This window comes from Mus musculus, chromosome 8 (assembly GCF_000001635.26).
Source record: "Mus musculus strain C57BL/6J chromosome 8, GRCm38.p6 C57BL/6J".
Lineage (NCBI taxonomy): Eukaryota > Metazoa > Chordata > Mammalia > Rodentia > Muridae > Mus > Mus musculus.
Window position 1 is genome coordinate 112872702 of NC_000074.6, and position 14600 is coordinate 112887301.

General features: G+C 39.8%; 1 protein-coding gene across 4 annotated transcripts in view; it reads left to right on the plus strand.

Moving 5' to 3' along the window:
- Window positions 1–10006, plus strand: part of Cntnap4 (contactin associated protein-like 4) — a 312910-nt gene extending 302904 nt beyond the window's left edge. For all 4 annotated transcript variants that reach the window (XM_006530730.2, XM_030243313.1, XM_006530729.4 and 1 more), the window contains exons 22-24: window positions 2713–2931; window positions 3255–3326; window positions 8988–10006. In XM_006530730.2, the coding sequence (XP_006530793.1) occupies window positions 2713–2931; window positions 3255–3326; window positions 8988–9181 (485 nt within the window). In that variant the 3' untranslated portion in view covers window positions 9182–10006. The remainder of the gene's footprint in view (window positions 1–2712; window positions 2932–3254; window positions 3327–8987) is intronic.
- Window positions 10007–14600: the final 4594 nt, after the last annotated feature.

Genomic DNA, 14600 nt, shown 5'->3' on the forward strand with positions numbered 1-14600 from the left:
TTTGGGTCTGTGGTTACTTTGATGTGAGAACGTGGAACCCACAGATATTGAAGGTTTGTACGTTTGTCAGCGTGACTGGCATGATGGTAGACTGAAAGATTTTTCTTTCTGCGTGGTGAAACAGCCTAACATCCGGCGCTGAGGACTAAAAAGTTCCTTTTAGCTTTCAATTCCAATCATGGAGAAGTCAAGGCAGGATCTTGAACGAGCTAGGCACTTCACATCTACAGTAAAGAACAGGTACTACAAATGCGAGCATGGGCATTTGCTTGCTTGCCTGTGATCATCACAATCTCTCTACTCTCATACAGATCACTGCCCGTGCCTAGCAAATCATCCTTCCCACAGTAGGCTGGATCTTCCTACATCAATTACCTTAATTAAGACAATCCCCCGTGAACATGTGCCTAGATGAATTTGATCTAGATAATCCCTCACGGAGACTCTCTTCACAGGTGATTCTTAAGTTGTGTCGAGTTGACAAACTATCACAAGGGTGAGTGATATATCTCTGGAGCTCTTGATCTCCTGTGTGAGCCACAGAGTGATAAATGCTCACTGCTATCCTTATCTAGGGAGGAGAACCAGAGAATCAGGTCACAGCCTCCCAAGGCAGAATATTTGGGCCCAGATACCTGTCCTCTGAGGCTGTTATGGCAATAGCTGTGCATGTATAGCAGCTGGATTCCCGTTCCTTCTGTCCTTATTCTGAGAGTTTGCTCTGTTGAGCCTTTCCACTGCTACTGCTAAGGTCTCTCAGGTTAATGAACAGAGGATTTTAAGTATGGCTAATTAAGAAGGAGATGATGAACTCTTCTGGAAATGATTAAAGGCCATAACCAAAAAGTGATGCCGTGTCCCTAATCTCCAGGATTCTTTTTATAGAGAATGAGTCTCATAATAGGAAACCTTTCATCAATGTTATTTTTTATCATTAGATATAAAATGTGAATGAAAATGGAGCCAAAAGAAAATGGTCTTCAGAAACCTAGCTATTACAAGAAATGACAGGCTCAGAATTGGGATGCCCAGAGTTACTTAAAAAATAATGTTCAAGCCCAGATAGCCCTCAAAGCAACAACAACAAAAGACACTGCTGGAGATACGAGGACAGTGAAGGAAAGGCTGAACCATAAAGTGATCCGTGAACAAAAGGAGGCTGCGATTTGGGGTTTCCAGTAGGTCTGGGGTCCAGAATATGTTGTCCACACCCCTGTAACAACAGATAACTCATTAATAGCAATTCTGAGCCTAAGTGTCACATCTGTGAGTCAGCAAAATGATACTCCTGTGGCCACTGTGAAATTTACATAATAAGACAAAAACCTCTTAAAACAATGTGCTTCACACACTTGAAAAACTCCTAGTGTCTGTTACATTATTGACAGAAAAAGGCACATCTTTGTGCACACATGTGCAAATGTAAGGGAGGGTGATGGTGCCATTTTTTGAGCCTGTTGGATGGAAGAATACATCATAGTATGATGGTCTTTATACTTTAAAACACCACAGTAAAAGCTGGGTGTGGTATATGTCTATGATCCAAGTACTCGAGAAATTGGTGCTAGAATATCAGCTAAATAGTATCTTGAAGGCTGTCCTGCTTTATGCAAGACCTTGTCTCAAAAACTAAACTAAACCAAGCCAAACCAAATCTCACCAAAACAAAGCAAAAACAGCTCTATAATAAATTCCCTTTGTTTCCATTTAATTCTGGTAAAGCAACTGCTATCTGCATTATTGGTTGGCTATTAAATTAGCATTTGAATTAATCTCTGATCCAGAACAGACTTATTAACATGGGAGGAGTGGTTATCTATTCATGGAGGTCACAAATGTATTTCTTCATAAAAGGCCACCATTGAGAAAGAAAGCACTGTGATACGAAGGTCCTAATGCGGGACATGAGTAAGGAGACATGCTAATACTTTTGGATTTTGCCTCTACCACATGCTGGTGTTAGTCCCCTGCAATGTTCAGAGGGAGTCTTGCGGCATCAGAAGCTCTTAGCTGGAGGACCTTCTTAGGCTGGGCAATTGCTAGGGGAGCTTCAAAGGCCAATTTTCCCTCTAGCTTTGGTTATTTTCTTGGCTTGAGTCTCAAAAGCTGAGCAGAACTAATCTCTAAACCTAGGACACATCTCTTGATATCGATCGCACACAATAAATATACTTTGATCTATTCTAAAACGTTAATGGCTAAGATGGAGCTCTTGGAAGGGTAGTTGTCTAGCATGCTCAAAGTCCTAGGCTTGATCCTCATTAATGAATAAAACCAGGCATGGTGGTACACTCCGGTAATCTGAGAACTTGGGTGATAGAGGCAGGAAACTTCCTTGATAGCATATGGAGGTTGAGAGTAGCCTGAAGTTCGTCATGCTACCCTGTCTCAAAGGAAGGAAAAAAAAAACACTGTGAAATTATGTGGACCCCTCATTAGTTCATAGCCTCATCCATTCTGACTGTTTTAATCATCTGCAGAGACTACAGTGTTCTTAATGAGCCATGCTTACGAACTTTCTTCATTAACCCTGAAGTCTCAGCACTGCTTACAGAAAGATGTAGCCAATCTATTTCTCTCAGTAAAGACAGAATAGGTAGCAGTTGGACATACATGTCTTGCTGTTGTGTTCATGGATGCAAGGTATCGGATGTCTGCATCAATGCCTTTCCTGTTGGCCATTCTTAATTGTATTGTGTTGTTTCTTTGTAGAGTACAGTGATGTAGACCAGGAGACTGCATTGGCTGCAGCCCATGGCTTCACAGGCTGCCTCTCTGCAGTGCAGTTCAGCCATATTGCACCTCTGAAGGCTGCTCTGCAACCCGGTCCCCCAGCCCCTGTCACCGTGACAGGGCACGTGACTGAGTCGAGCTGTGTGGCCCCTTCTGGCACCGATGCCACATCCAGAGAAAGGACGCATTCATTTGCAGGTGACTTAAGATTCTCTCCCTCCTCAGTGATAAATGGACTTGTCCAGAGTAGGCATTTTCTTAGTCTCGTTGTGATTTTCCAGATGGCTTCTGGGAATTGCTTTTGTTTACACTTCAGGTCTTCCTTTCACCCATTCTTTCCTGAAGTCTTGATTTCATGCTCATTTGCAGTTGACATTGTTAAAATTGAGAACTACAGGGACCCCCAGCCCCACCCCACGTTCGTCTCTATGATTTCAGTCTGGTTAGAAACTTGCGTCCTTCAGCACTTCCTCCTGTTGCTTGGGTGAATCACTTTGTCCCTTTTTGTGCCTTTACCTTAGATCACTCTGGAACGATGGACGACAGAGAGCCTCTCACTCATGCAATCAAAAGCGACTCTGCAGTGATTGGAGGTAGCTGGGAAGCATGAGTGAACTTTTTGGTGGGGTCTTATTATTATTATTACTATGACACTGAATATAAGTCTCAGAGAACTATCTAGGTAGAATCCATGTATTTTCACTGAGGATGTTGTTCAGTGGCAGCATGCCTGGCCAACAAGCATGAGGTCTTAGGCTCAATTCCCAGAATGGGGGAGTGGGAATGGCTTACATGTCTGAATTGCCATACAATGAATCTTAGTATTTTATTTTTACATTTTTATTCTTGGTCATTTCATGCATGTATATAACATATTTTGATCATGTTTATTTTCTATTACCCTTTCCTACCTTCTCTTACCCCTCTTAGTCCATTCCCACTAAACCCCATTACAGCGAGTCTCAACCTTATTTTCTTGCCTCTTGCTTTGTGTGAGCCACTGTCATTAGGTTACCTGAACAAGCATAAGTGGAAGTTTATCTACTAGGCCATGGGAAACTTACCATTAGCTACACTACTGAAGACAGCAACTCCCCTACTCTGAGCATTAACAGCCAAAAGCTCTCAGGAAGGGGTGGAGCCTCTTGGCTAGTCTTCCATCCTTGATGGATACCTTTGATGGACAAGAGTGGGTTCACAGACTCACTCTTATGCACACCTTTCCAGGCACTGAATTTGAAGAAAGGGATGGTCTATAACGTTTACTAGGATGGTCTCATAGGATCTTCATGAATTCCAGGCATCCTTGGAAATTTTCTGTGTCAATGTGGATAATCTCACTGAAGCATCACACTCCAAGATCAGTTGCTAAGCTATGTAAAAATGAACAGTATTTAGCTTAAAGCCACAGTGCCTGCTTCATGCATTTACTTCCTTAGATGTATCATTGCTTCTGCAAGGACCCGTGTGAAAGCAGGGAAATTTGAGATTAACGTTAGGTGTATGCATTTTGTGTTTCTTTAATGCTTACTAAAGTAGACATTTCATAGTTCAGACACACCTCTAAAGGAATACTGCACTTTCAGTTTTTATGAAATCGTAGGTTAATAGGTTGAAAGTGGTTCATAGTAATTTTAAATTGCCAAGTTCACACAAAGAGAACTTTAAAAAGATCTTTACTGTGACAGCATCTTCTTGGAAGTATACGTTCTTTAAAACCAAACTCAGAACTAACGCTTTTTCTTCCTGATTAGTGCTCGTCAGAGGCGATTAATCAGAGCACTGAAATGCTAAGTGCGTTAACATTTCTCTGCACTCTGAATATCGTATGGATGCATAAAATAAATAACTATTCAGCCTTATATCCAGATAATGTGATTATTCATATACTTGAGAAACTTTTATGTGGCCCTCGCACTTGATTCGCTTACTAATGTCTTTTAAACATTTTATTTTTAATTGTGTATGTGTGGGGCGTGTGAACAGTGAAGATATCAGTGGTCGTTGGTTTTTGCTCAACTTCACAAAAACCTAGTCAATCTTAATTAAGAAAATGCCTTCATAAGATTGGTCGACAGGCAAGTCTGTATTGCATTATCTTGTCTGGTTATTAATGTGGGTGGGTACACTCCACAGGACACAGTACCACCACCACCACCACCATCCCTGCATGTGGTTCTGAGTTACATAAAAACAATAGCCTGAGAAAGCAAGGAGGAGCAAGATGGTAAATAGCATCCTTCCATGGCCTCTGCATTGATTCCTGCCTCTAGGTTCCTCCCTTGAATTCCTGTCCTGGCTTCCCTCATTGGTGGAAAGTGACCTTGTAAGATTGAAATAAGCCTTTTCTTCCCAATGTTGCTTTTAGTGATGGTGTTTTATCACAGCTATAGAAACTTAACTAAGACAGTGCCCCAGGTTAGAAGAGGGCACTGGATCTCTTGAAGCTCAGGGTACAGGCAAATGTGAGGGGTAGGGACTGAACTCCAGTCTTCTGTGGAACACTACACATTCTTAACTACCAGGAAATCTCTCTAGCCCATGCCTTTTAAAGATTTTACTTTTAATTTTGTCTGTAATTGTGTGTAAGTATGTTGGGGGGGGGGTGAGTGTCTGTGTCTTGTACTGTCTCTTGTTTATACTTAAACTTTCTCCAGCAGCTAGACCCTTTTTTAGATGTTAAATAATAACAATCACAGATTCTCTTTTTGTTATTTCTGTTCTCTCCTTAAATTAAATATCTATAAGTTAAAGATACATGAATTAGAATTCTTTAATTTCCTGACAAACAAAACAACTGTTCCCACCCCACCCCACCCCCTTTTGTGAGTTATTAGTTTAATCTTGAGTTTAGGTAGTTACCAGAATAGTCTAAGGGAAACATGTTCTACAGTAAAGCCCTACTTTAAGTTCTAAGATTTGTAAGGAGCTCAACATTTAAAAGTAGGATTCTTGCTCAGACAAATTGTCTCAGCCAGTGCTCTTCTTGTTTAGCTGCATGCGCTCGTGCACACATACACACACACAGGGCAGAAAGAGGTTTGTCCCTCAAGGCTTACTAAGGTCCATGAAACCAGCATGCTGTCTCATTTTGATCTTTGTGGGAATTGAGCTTTGGTAGCAGAGGAGCAGCTGGAAATGGCCACGTAAACTCGAAAGGTCTCATGCCAACTATGTGCAATTTGTCTGCTCATTCACAGCATAGGGTCCTCCACTGTGGTGTGCTGTCTGGTAGTGCTGAGGTAGAATTTTATCCTGTTGTTGTGCCGGCCAGTCATAAATCAAACCCAGTGTGTAACTGTAGTTGATGTATTCAAATACTTTCCAGAGTAGATAATCCTCTCGTGTTCTCAGCTGTAGGTAACCATCCTCTCTGTTTATAAACAAAGTAGTATAAGAGAGGAGGATAGACTTAGCGAGATGTTTTAAACTGATGGGGCACACATGGAGTGTTTCTGGCTAGACTGTGAGGATACAGATTCATGCAGACAGGAACCTGCATATATTGCTCCTGAGGACCATCCATCCACATGGTGGTTCAAGGGCATAGAACAGAGCAGTTTACTGTATTTAGTCTGAATATATTAAATTTCTTGTTTGGGGGACAGGTAATTTCAAGGCATTTTCTATGGCCACAAAAGGCAATGACATGAAACTTGCCCCAAATTGAAAGAGATAAATTGCATACTTACAGAAAACAAAACAAAAACAAAATAAAAGATTCAGAGTCATTTCTGATGCAGATCATCTGGATGTCCCATCTAGACCTATGTGATGATGTGATGGTGACATTTATTTTATAATTTCAATAGGACTCTAACATATTTTATCATTTTCCACCATGTATATTTCAGAATCCCTCTCTCCGAGTTAGAAACTTTATAATAAGATGATTGAACTAGCTTTAGCAACTTAATTAATTGTTTTTACAGGGATGAGAGGCAAAATATATAACAACACATGAATACTCTGATTAAATGTGTTATTGATGTGATTAAGTAGTGATACTCATTAGTAAAATTACCAAATGCATATTAGATTCATTACTATCTTTCTCTAGTAAGCCTGACGTAGTCAAAAATTGGCTTATCATCAGCAATATTAACATGGGCCATGAAGAATCTGCTTAGTGAGTCTTATTGAAACTTCCAAATACCTTCAAGTCTTGATTTAATTTCATTAAAACAGCTACATTTATCTGTACTGAAGTGGAGTCTGAGGGCTTGGGATGTAGCTCAGCTGGTCAAGTGCTTGCCCAGCATACATGAAACCCTGGATACCATTCATGGAACAACATAAGCTGGATGTGGGTACACACAGAAGTTCAGGATTATCCTTAGCTTCAGCCCTGGTTCAAAGGCCCCTGAGACCCTTTTTCAAGGGGACAAATATAAACAAACAAAATGATATAGAATCTCAAGTTTTGCTAAGTCAAATTTGATCCACAGTTACTTTTATATTTTATATTTCTAATAACCCACATCCATGAGTGGCCCCAAACCACATATGCCAACTAGGCCACATCAAATGGACATGTGGCAGCTACCTATTTCATGTATAATAAGACTGAACCAGAGCATCATTGAAAATGAGTTCCAGGTCCATTTGGACAATGTAATGAAAGCTTCTATCTCGGCAGGGCAGTGGTGGCGCACACCTTTAATCCCAGCACTTGGGAGGCAGAGGCAGGCGGATTTCTGAGTTCGAGGCCAGCCTGGTCTACAGAGTGAGTTCCAGGACAGCCAGGGCTATACAGAGAAACTCTGTCTCAGAAAAAAAAAAATCTATGTACTCTAAGATACTTACATAATGTTTTATCTTGAAAGTTCCTAGTTTCTTTAAAAGATTCTAAAAAAAATACTTCAAAGCACGTGGACACGCTCACATACAAGTGCACACACACACACACACACCCACACACACACAGAGAGAGAACTTACATTCATCCATTCATGTCCTCATGACAATTTTAAGGAAACTCTGAAAATCATGGTGACAAATGATAATTTTCCAAATCCTAGTTTTCATTTAGTTCTTGACCTTTATTATTAGGATGAAATACCATCAGGCGATTCTACTGAATAACAGATTTACTTCAATCAGTTTAGAGAGAACTAGGAACGATGGATATCTGAGGCACAACAGTTTGCATATTAGTTGGCCTTTAAAAATAAAAAATTGGGTGACTGCAGCACAAAGGATCAGTTTAACTCATGACTCAAATGTTTGCAGAGTATTTTCTGGAGTCAGGCATCACCCTTCAGCATGGACCAGATATACTTTATGAATATTTCCTACTTTAACACATGGCCCATTAGGAAGACTTGTAGTCAGGCATCTAAACTTAATGATATGAATAATTTTTACTGTTTCATTGAGGACATTCTTAAATGAGTTTGACTTTTGCCTGACAGTGCAATCCCTTCTGCTTCATAAAGTCAATGACTAGTTCTACAGTCTGATGTCTCAGTCTTCACTTGGGCTAACCACTGAACTTTCCCCTATCTTTATCATGCACCATTGGTGAAAAATTTAATCCCAGGTACCTCAGAACTCTTATGAAATACCTGATTACATCCTATGTGTCCCCATCCTAGGGTTTTGTGAGGACTATCTGGGCTCCATGATCCACTTGAAGGATCGATCGCATGTCACCTCAAAGTTAATAACCATGGGCTCAACTAAGAATTGTAATACTTCAAATATTTACAAAGAACACAGAGTTTTGAAACACAGTATGCCTCACGAAGAAAGAATTTAAACATATTTACATTTTACTAGCACTATTTGGGTATATGACATACTCTTCAATAGTTGATGGAAAATAAACTTCATGGATATTGTTAGGTATTCAATCACTGAACATGATCCTTGTACTGCATTATGCTTAACTATAATTTTAAAAATAATTAAAATGTCTTCGTGTTTTATTATGAAGCAACACTTGGCCATAAAATTATTTAACTAATGTTTCCCGATGAAAGGAAACCTATGAAGCAGATCCAATATAATGCACTTTCAGGATAAATGGAAGAGACCCCGCAAAGTTGATAGAATCCGTAAATAAACTTAATCCATTACAATATTGCTTGAATAGAAAAGGCGAGATGTTTTGTTGTTTCTGGTTTGTATCTTACAGATGGTTGACTTCAGTGGAAAATAATATTCCCTGGACTAATTAAGCCATGAGGTTGACACAGTGTCTATTCTGATCAAGGTCCTGACTGGGTATTTCTTTTCTCTTTCCTCTGCAGGTCTGATAGCTGTTGTGATCTTTATCTTGCTTTGTGTCTCTGCCATAGCTGTTCGCATTTATCAGCAGAAAAGGTTATACAAAAGAAATGAGGCAAAAAGGTCAGAGAATGTGGACAGCGCTGAGGCGGTTTTGAAAAGCGAGCTTCATATTCAGAATGCAGTCGGTGAAAATCAGAAAGAGTATTTCTTCTGATTGGCAATGATCCTCTTAACTTGCAAGGATGAGTTCCTTTTACTAGCCAGGGGCTCTCAGAGGACGAGAACTGCTCTAACCCTGACCGTACAGGCGATGGATCTGCAGCACGGCCATCTTGCCATGTCCAAGCTCAGGATGGTTCCAGGCAGCCTCCTCTAGGGATGGGCTCCTTCCAGCCATCATTCTATTAAGAAAGGAGCTCGCTATTGGTGTCCCTTTCCAACTTCTGCACATGATCAAAGCCAAGCTTAACTTGCTTCACAACTATGGTTTTTAAATGTGGAAACTTTAGCCCTTCTCTTCACCCTGTAAAACATAAGTTTTGTTAGAGGTAAGAACTCAAAATTGGACTATAAATGGCCTTGCTTTACTTCAGACCAAATGTCCTGTTTGCTTTCGTCTTCACATGGTGTTGTTCATGAGCCTGGAAATGCTTCTGAGATCCTGTTTGGCTGGTGTTCGCATCTTCAATGGCCAAAAGTCTATACATAAAGCCCCTTTGCCTTTCTCTGTATTACATTCAATACATCAATAGTCTGAAAAATTGTTTTCTTGTCTTTGGCTTGTTTGTATTGCTCTTTTTCTATTTTACTCCTTTTCTGATACTTTTTAATGCATTTTGTTTTGAGTGTCTGACTTTTAAATCTGAACACAATTCCTATATAAAAAGACTAAGAAAGTATGGTGGTTGTTGGTATGTGATATCACGTCTCTACAGAGAGTTTCTTGTCATTATTTCATGATGACTGGTTAAGACCCTGAGCAATTGTAATTTTCCAAAGGCTGTACAATGTTTTCCATTAAACTTGTCACAAGTCCTAACACAGCAAAATATATATATATTAATTGCAACTGTATTACCTCAGATATATATAGGAGATGATTTCCTCAAACATTAAATCAGTTATTTCTTAGGTATGTTATTCTAAAGGTAATTGCCAAATTTTCATTGGTCTCTCATGAGGATTTTCTGTGCTGTATCCTCTTGTATGTTAGAGAAGAAGGACATAACAAGAGAGCCCAACTCCTCATTATAATATACAGTTCTGCTACTGGTATGAACTTGGCTGTGCACTAACTTCCAATATATATACCTTGTAATCTGAGTTGTAACATGCTCCCTATTTTGCAACAGATAGATAAAAGTAATAGATATTGGGTCTCTTATCAGACTTATGCTCAAACTGTTATTCTAGTAATGTCACCTGGAGGATGATTAAGACCTCAAAAAGGACCAAGAATCAGTATAATATACTCACTAGCCCACAGTGATTGGAGCATGTGTATACAATGGGAGGTGGAAGCAGTGTTCTTAACTTTATGAAACTTGTAACAATATGAACTTTCAGGTCAAGTGAACAAGGTAATTGCATGGAATTATCTTTGAAGTCCATAGGCCAATTAAATAAGGAAAACACTTTGCAATCCATGTTCACCCCTTCAGGTGCCTCCAAAGTAAAAATTTAATCCTGTGTGTGTGTGTGTGTGTGTGTGTGTATGTATGTTTGTAAAAGAAACTTGGAAATACATCAGTTCAGCATCACTACAATCTTGCTTTCCATGATTTGTTGTTGTTGATGATTCTTCTTAGAAAATCTGCTTTTCTTTCCCCAAAGCACAAAGTCCATATTAATGTTTCTGTAAGTCCCTGACTAAATCTTAAAAGACCTGATTTGACAAAGGACCTATGTTGCTGAATGTCATCTATATTTGTGTACATATGTACATAGACTCACAGATGCACGTGCACACACACACACACACACAAATATGCATATATGCATGCACACATATACACATGTACATGCACAGAGAGAGGCAGACTGAGAGACAGACAGAGACAGACACACATGTGACAAGAGAGGTATTTAACATAGAATTAGTGTAATTTGATGTAAAGAGCACGGCCCTTATAACAGTTCTGAATCCTTTAAAGTTATGTTTTTTATTTAGTACCAGTCATTACCTTACCATAGCTGAAATGTGGACACTTATAGATGGTGAAGCTGCAAAGCCCTCTGTGGTCTGCATAGCAAGAGACTGAAATAGGATGGCATCAGATTGCATTGATACCTTACATGCAATGGCTTGGATTTCCTGGTTTGTAACAAATTGCTTCCTTTTTCTTTAATAAAATGCATTTTGAAATAAAATGCAGAATATATCTTAAGAGATTTTATATAAAAGTTTTAGATTAGGGAAAGATATTGAAGTTTTTCTTTCTTATTTATTCATTCATTCATTCACTCATTTATTATTTTTTTCACTTATCTACATCCTAAATGTTGCCTCTTCCAGTCCCCCTGTCATAAAATTCCTCACCCACTCCTTTCTCTTCTGAGATGGTACCACCCCCACATCAGTATCCCCTCACCCAGCACATCAAGTCTCTGCAAGATTAGGGACATCCTCTTTCACTAAGGCCAGACAAGACAGTCCTATTGGGAAATGTTCCTACGGTCAGGCTCCAGTTACTGGGGGGGCCCACATGGAAAATGAGCTGCACATCTGCAGATACCCAGAGACAAACAATGGCCAGGTTGGGGCCTCTCATTGAAGTATTGAGGAAAAGATTGGAGGCCCTGAAGGGGATAGGAACACCACAGGAAGACCAACAGAATCAACTAACCTCTGGGAGCTCTCAGAGTCTGACCCACCAAAGAGGAATTTTCTCAAGATAGAAAAAGGAGTGTGTGTGTGTGTGTGTGTGTGTGTGTGTGTGTGTGTGTGTGATGTAGACTTTAGAGGAAAATTGTGGGAACTGGTTCTCTTCTTCCATCACATAGGATCTGGGAATTGAACGTGGGTCTCTTAGGTTTGGCAATGTGTACTTGTACCTGTTGAGCCATTATCCCATCCATATTTCTCTTCTTCTAAAGGGGCCAAATATGAAAAAAGTTATGAAGATGATTGTTAATTGTGACAATTCAATTTTCAGTCTCTTTGAAGTCTTCCCTGAGAACAATGACCTGGTTAGCAGTTGTCTATGGGAAAGGTTTCTGCATGCTTCAGTTGGGTAATGTCCTTCTTCATTATCTTTTCCACTTCCCCCAGAGAACTTGACAAATGTACACAGTGTAAATTTGTATAGAGAATATGGTGTACTCCTCTCTGATTTCAAAAGCCCTTTAAAAAGCTGGTATGACAGCACACTATTAATCTTTAATGAAATAAATGGGTCCACTGGTAAGAAACAACATCTTAGTAGGTAGCAAATATGTATGCCATGAAAATAGCTCTGGAAGGTCTAGAACATCGCTTGGTATTAAAATTCATTTTCAAGTGTTGCGTTCAAACCTATGCTTATCATATCCTGAAGATGTCAATTGAAAACACACAGGATGAAGCACAAGACAAGCAGGCGACACCCACAGGAAAGGCGAGCATTTGAATGGATTGTTCATGGGGTGGTTCTGTCTTTTGTAATACCAGCATTGCTCATGGGACTGGAGAAGCACAGACCCTGTTTGAAGTGTGGATAGCTTAGCTTCACAGATTAAAAAGTCCAAGACAAGTATGCGAAATGATATTCTCAGGAGGACGAAAGCAGTGTGGATACCATTAAGCTGTGACTGAATTGTTTTCTATAGAGTTAGTCTTAGTGTTTTCTATAGGGTTGATCTGGTACATCCAGAGTTAACCCGGAGCACCTCAATAGCTCCCTTGTTTGAGTACCTATGAATCTAGAGCTTAGACATCAACTCTTTTTAAAGAACATCCACTGTTATTTGACAAGTTATTGTCCTTGATAAATTTGACCTTCTCCCAAAACTATTAATTTCAGGGTCCTTGACTCTAAGATAGACAATTATAATTGGAACTCATTTTTTAAAAAATGGGTGTGTGTCCATGTTCATGTATGTGCATGTGTAAGTGTGTGAATGTATATGGAGGCCAGAGGACTACCTCAAGTGTCCTCCTCAGGAAGGCTATCCACATCCTTTGAGATGGGTGTCTCGTGGACTTTGGAGCTGAGCACTAAGGGTAGATTGCCTGGTGAAAGCACCACAAGCGTCCTCTGTCTTTGTCTCCCTGGCCTGGGATTACAAATATACAACCAGCACTACCGGGAAGTGAACTCAAGTCCTTCTGCATGTAAGACAAATACTTTATGGACCACGGGAATCCTAGAGCATTCTATGGAGACTTTGTGAAATCTACAACACAGGTTGTATTTGACCCATTGAATCATCAAATATCTATTTCTGGTTAGAAAGATGAATTAAACACGCCTTGCACTGAAACCTGTTCAGTTGAAGATCAGTTTTCAAACCCATGTGTCAACTACAAGATAAACTCAATATGTCCTACATGCTTCCTACTTCTTTCAAAGTCAGCCTGATTATGGGGAGGCAGAGAAGAAAAACAAGATCTAGAGGCTTAGCCTTTCTATAGTGGCATGTGTGGTGGAGGGACATTCATGCATCTACAAAAGGACAGGCAATGAGGATAAAAGTAAAATGGCAAAGCATGGGGAAGTGAGATAAGAAGGTGGGATATTTGGTTCATCACAGGGGTCCCTGAAGCTAAGTTTTGAAGATTTTCAAGCAGAAATAAATCTAAACCCTGATTTGAACATTTTCCCCAGTACACTAATTTTAAAATCTTTTTTTTTCATCTTTTAACACCATACTTGAATCATTATCAAATGCATGGTTGTCATTTTAAAAATCAAATAGTTTAGCAAATTTTACCAAGGACATAGTGATCCCTTCCCCATCTCCGCTCATCATCTGTTTCATCTCCTTTAATTGTCTTCTTTTAGCCCTTTCTTTGTCTGTAAATAATGTGCTATTACAGAATGGGTTCTTTGGAAAGTAAATTTTGAGACAGAAATCATCACTTATAAAATTATGTAGCACACACAGGAGACAGGCTGATGTGGGGTAGGAAAGTTGGACTGTGCTGTCCTAATGATAGGGGATTAGCTGGCTCTGTAGACATTACCTTTTGGAGATATTCTGAGTTGGGTAAAGGGGCAGAACATGAATATTACAGTGTCGTGCAGGCTATTGGTGTTGACTGTGTGTTGATGATTATGAGCTTGGACCAGTGCCTCTTTGCAGCTTAGACTGTTCTTGAGTGAAGTCAGACTCACTCAAGTTGACAGTAGGCTTTAACATCCATATAGCAGCTAAACGATGACTCCAGAAGACATCTTCAGTATGTCCTATCTTCTGCAGATCCTAGAGTGGTGGCAAAGAAGAAAAAAACTCAGATGCCAAATGCATCAGATTGTGTGTGTGTGTGTGTGTGTGTGTGTGTGTGTGTGTGTGTGTTAAGACCTGATGAGAGAGGTACAGGACTGTCTTCCACCCAGCATTGCTCACATCTACCTACTTTGGACATGATTTCTAGATGCAGCTTTCTTAATACTCTGCTGAATCTCCTTCCCTGAGGGAAATGTACAAGATAG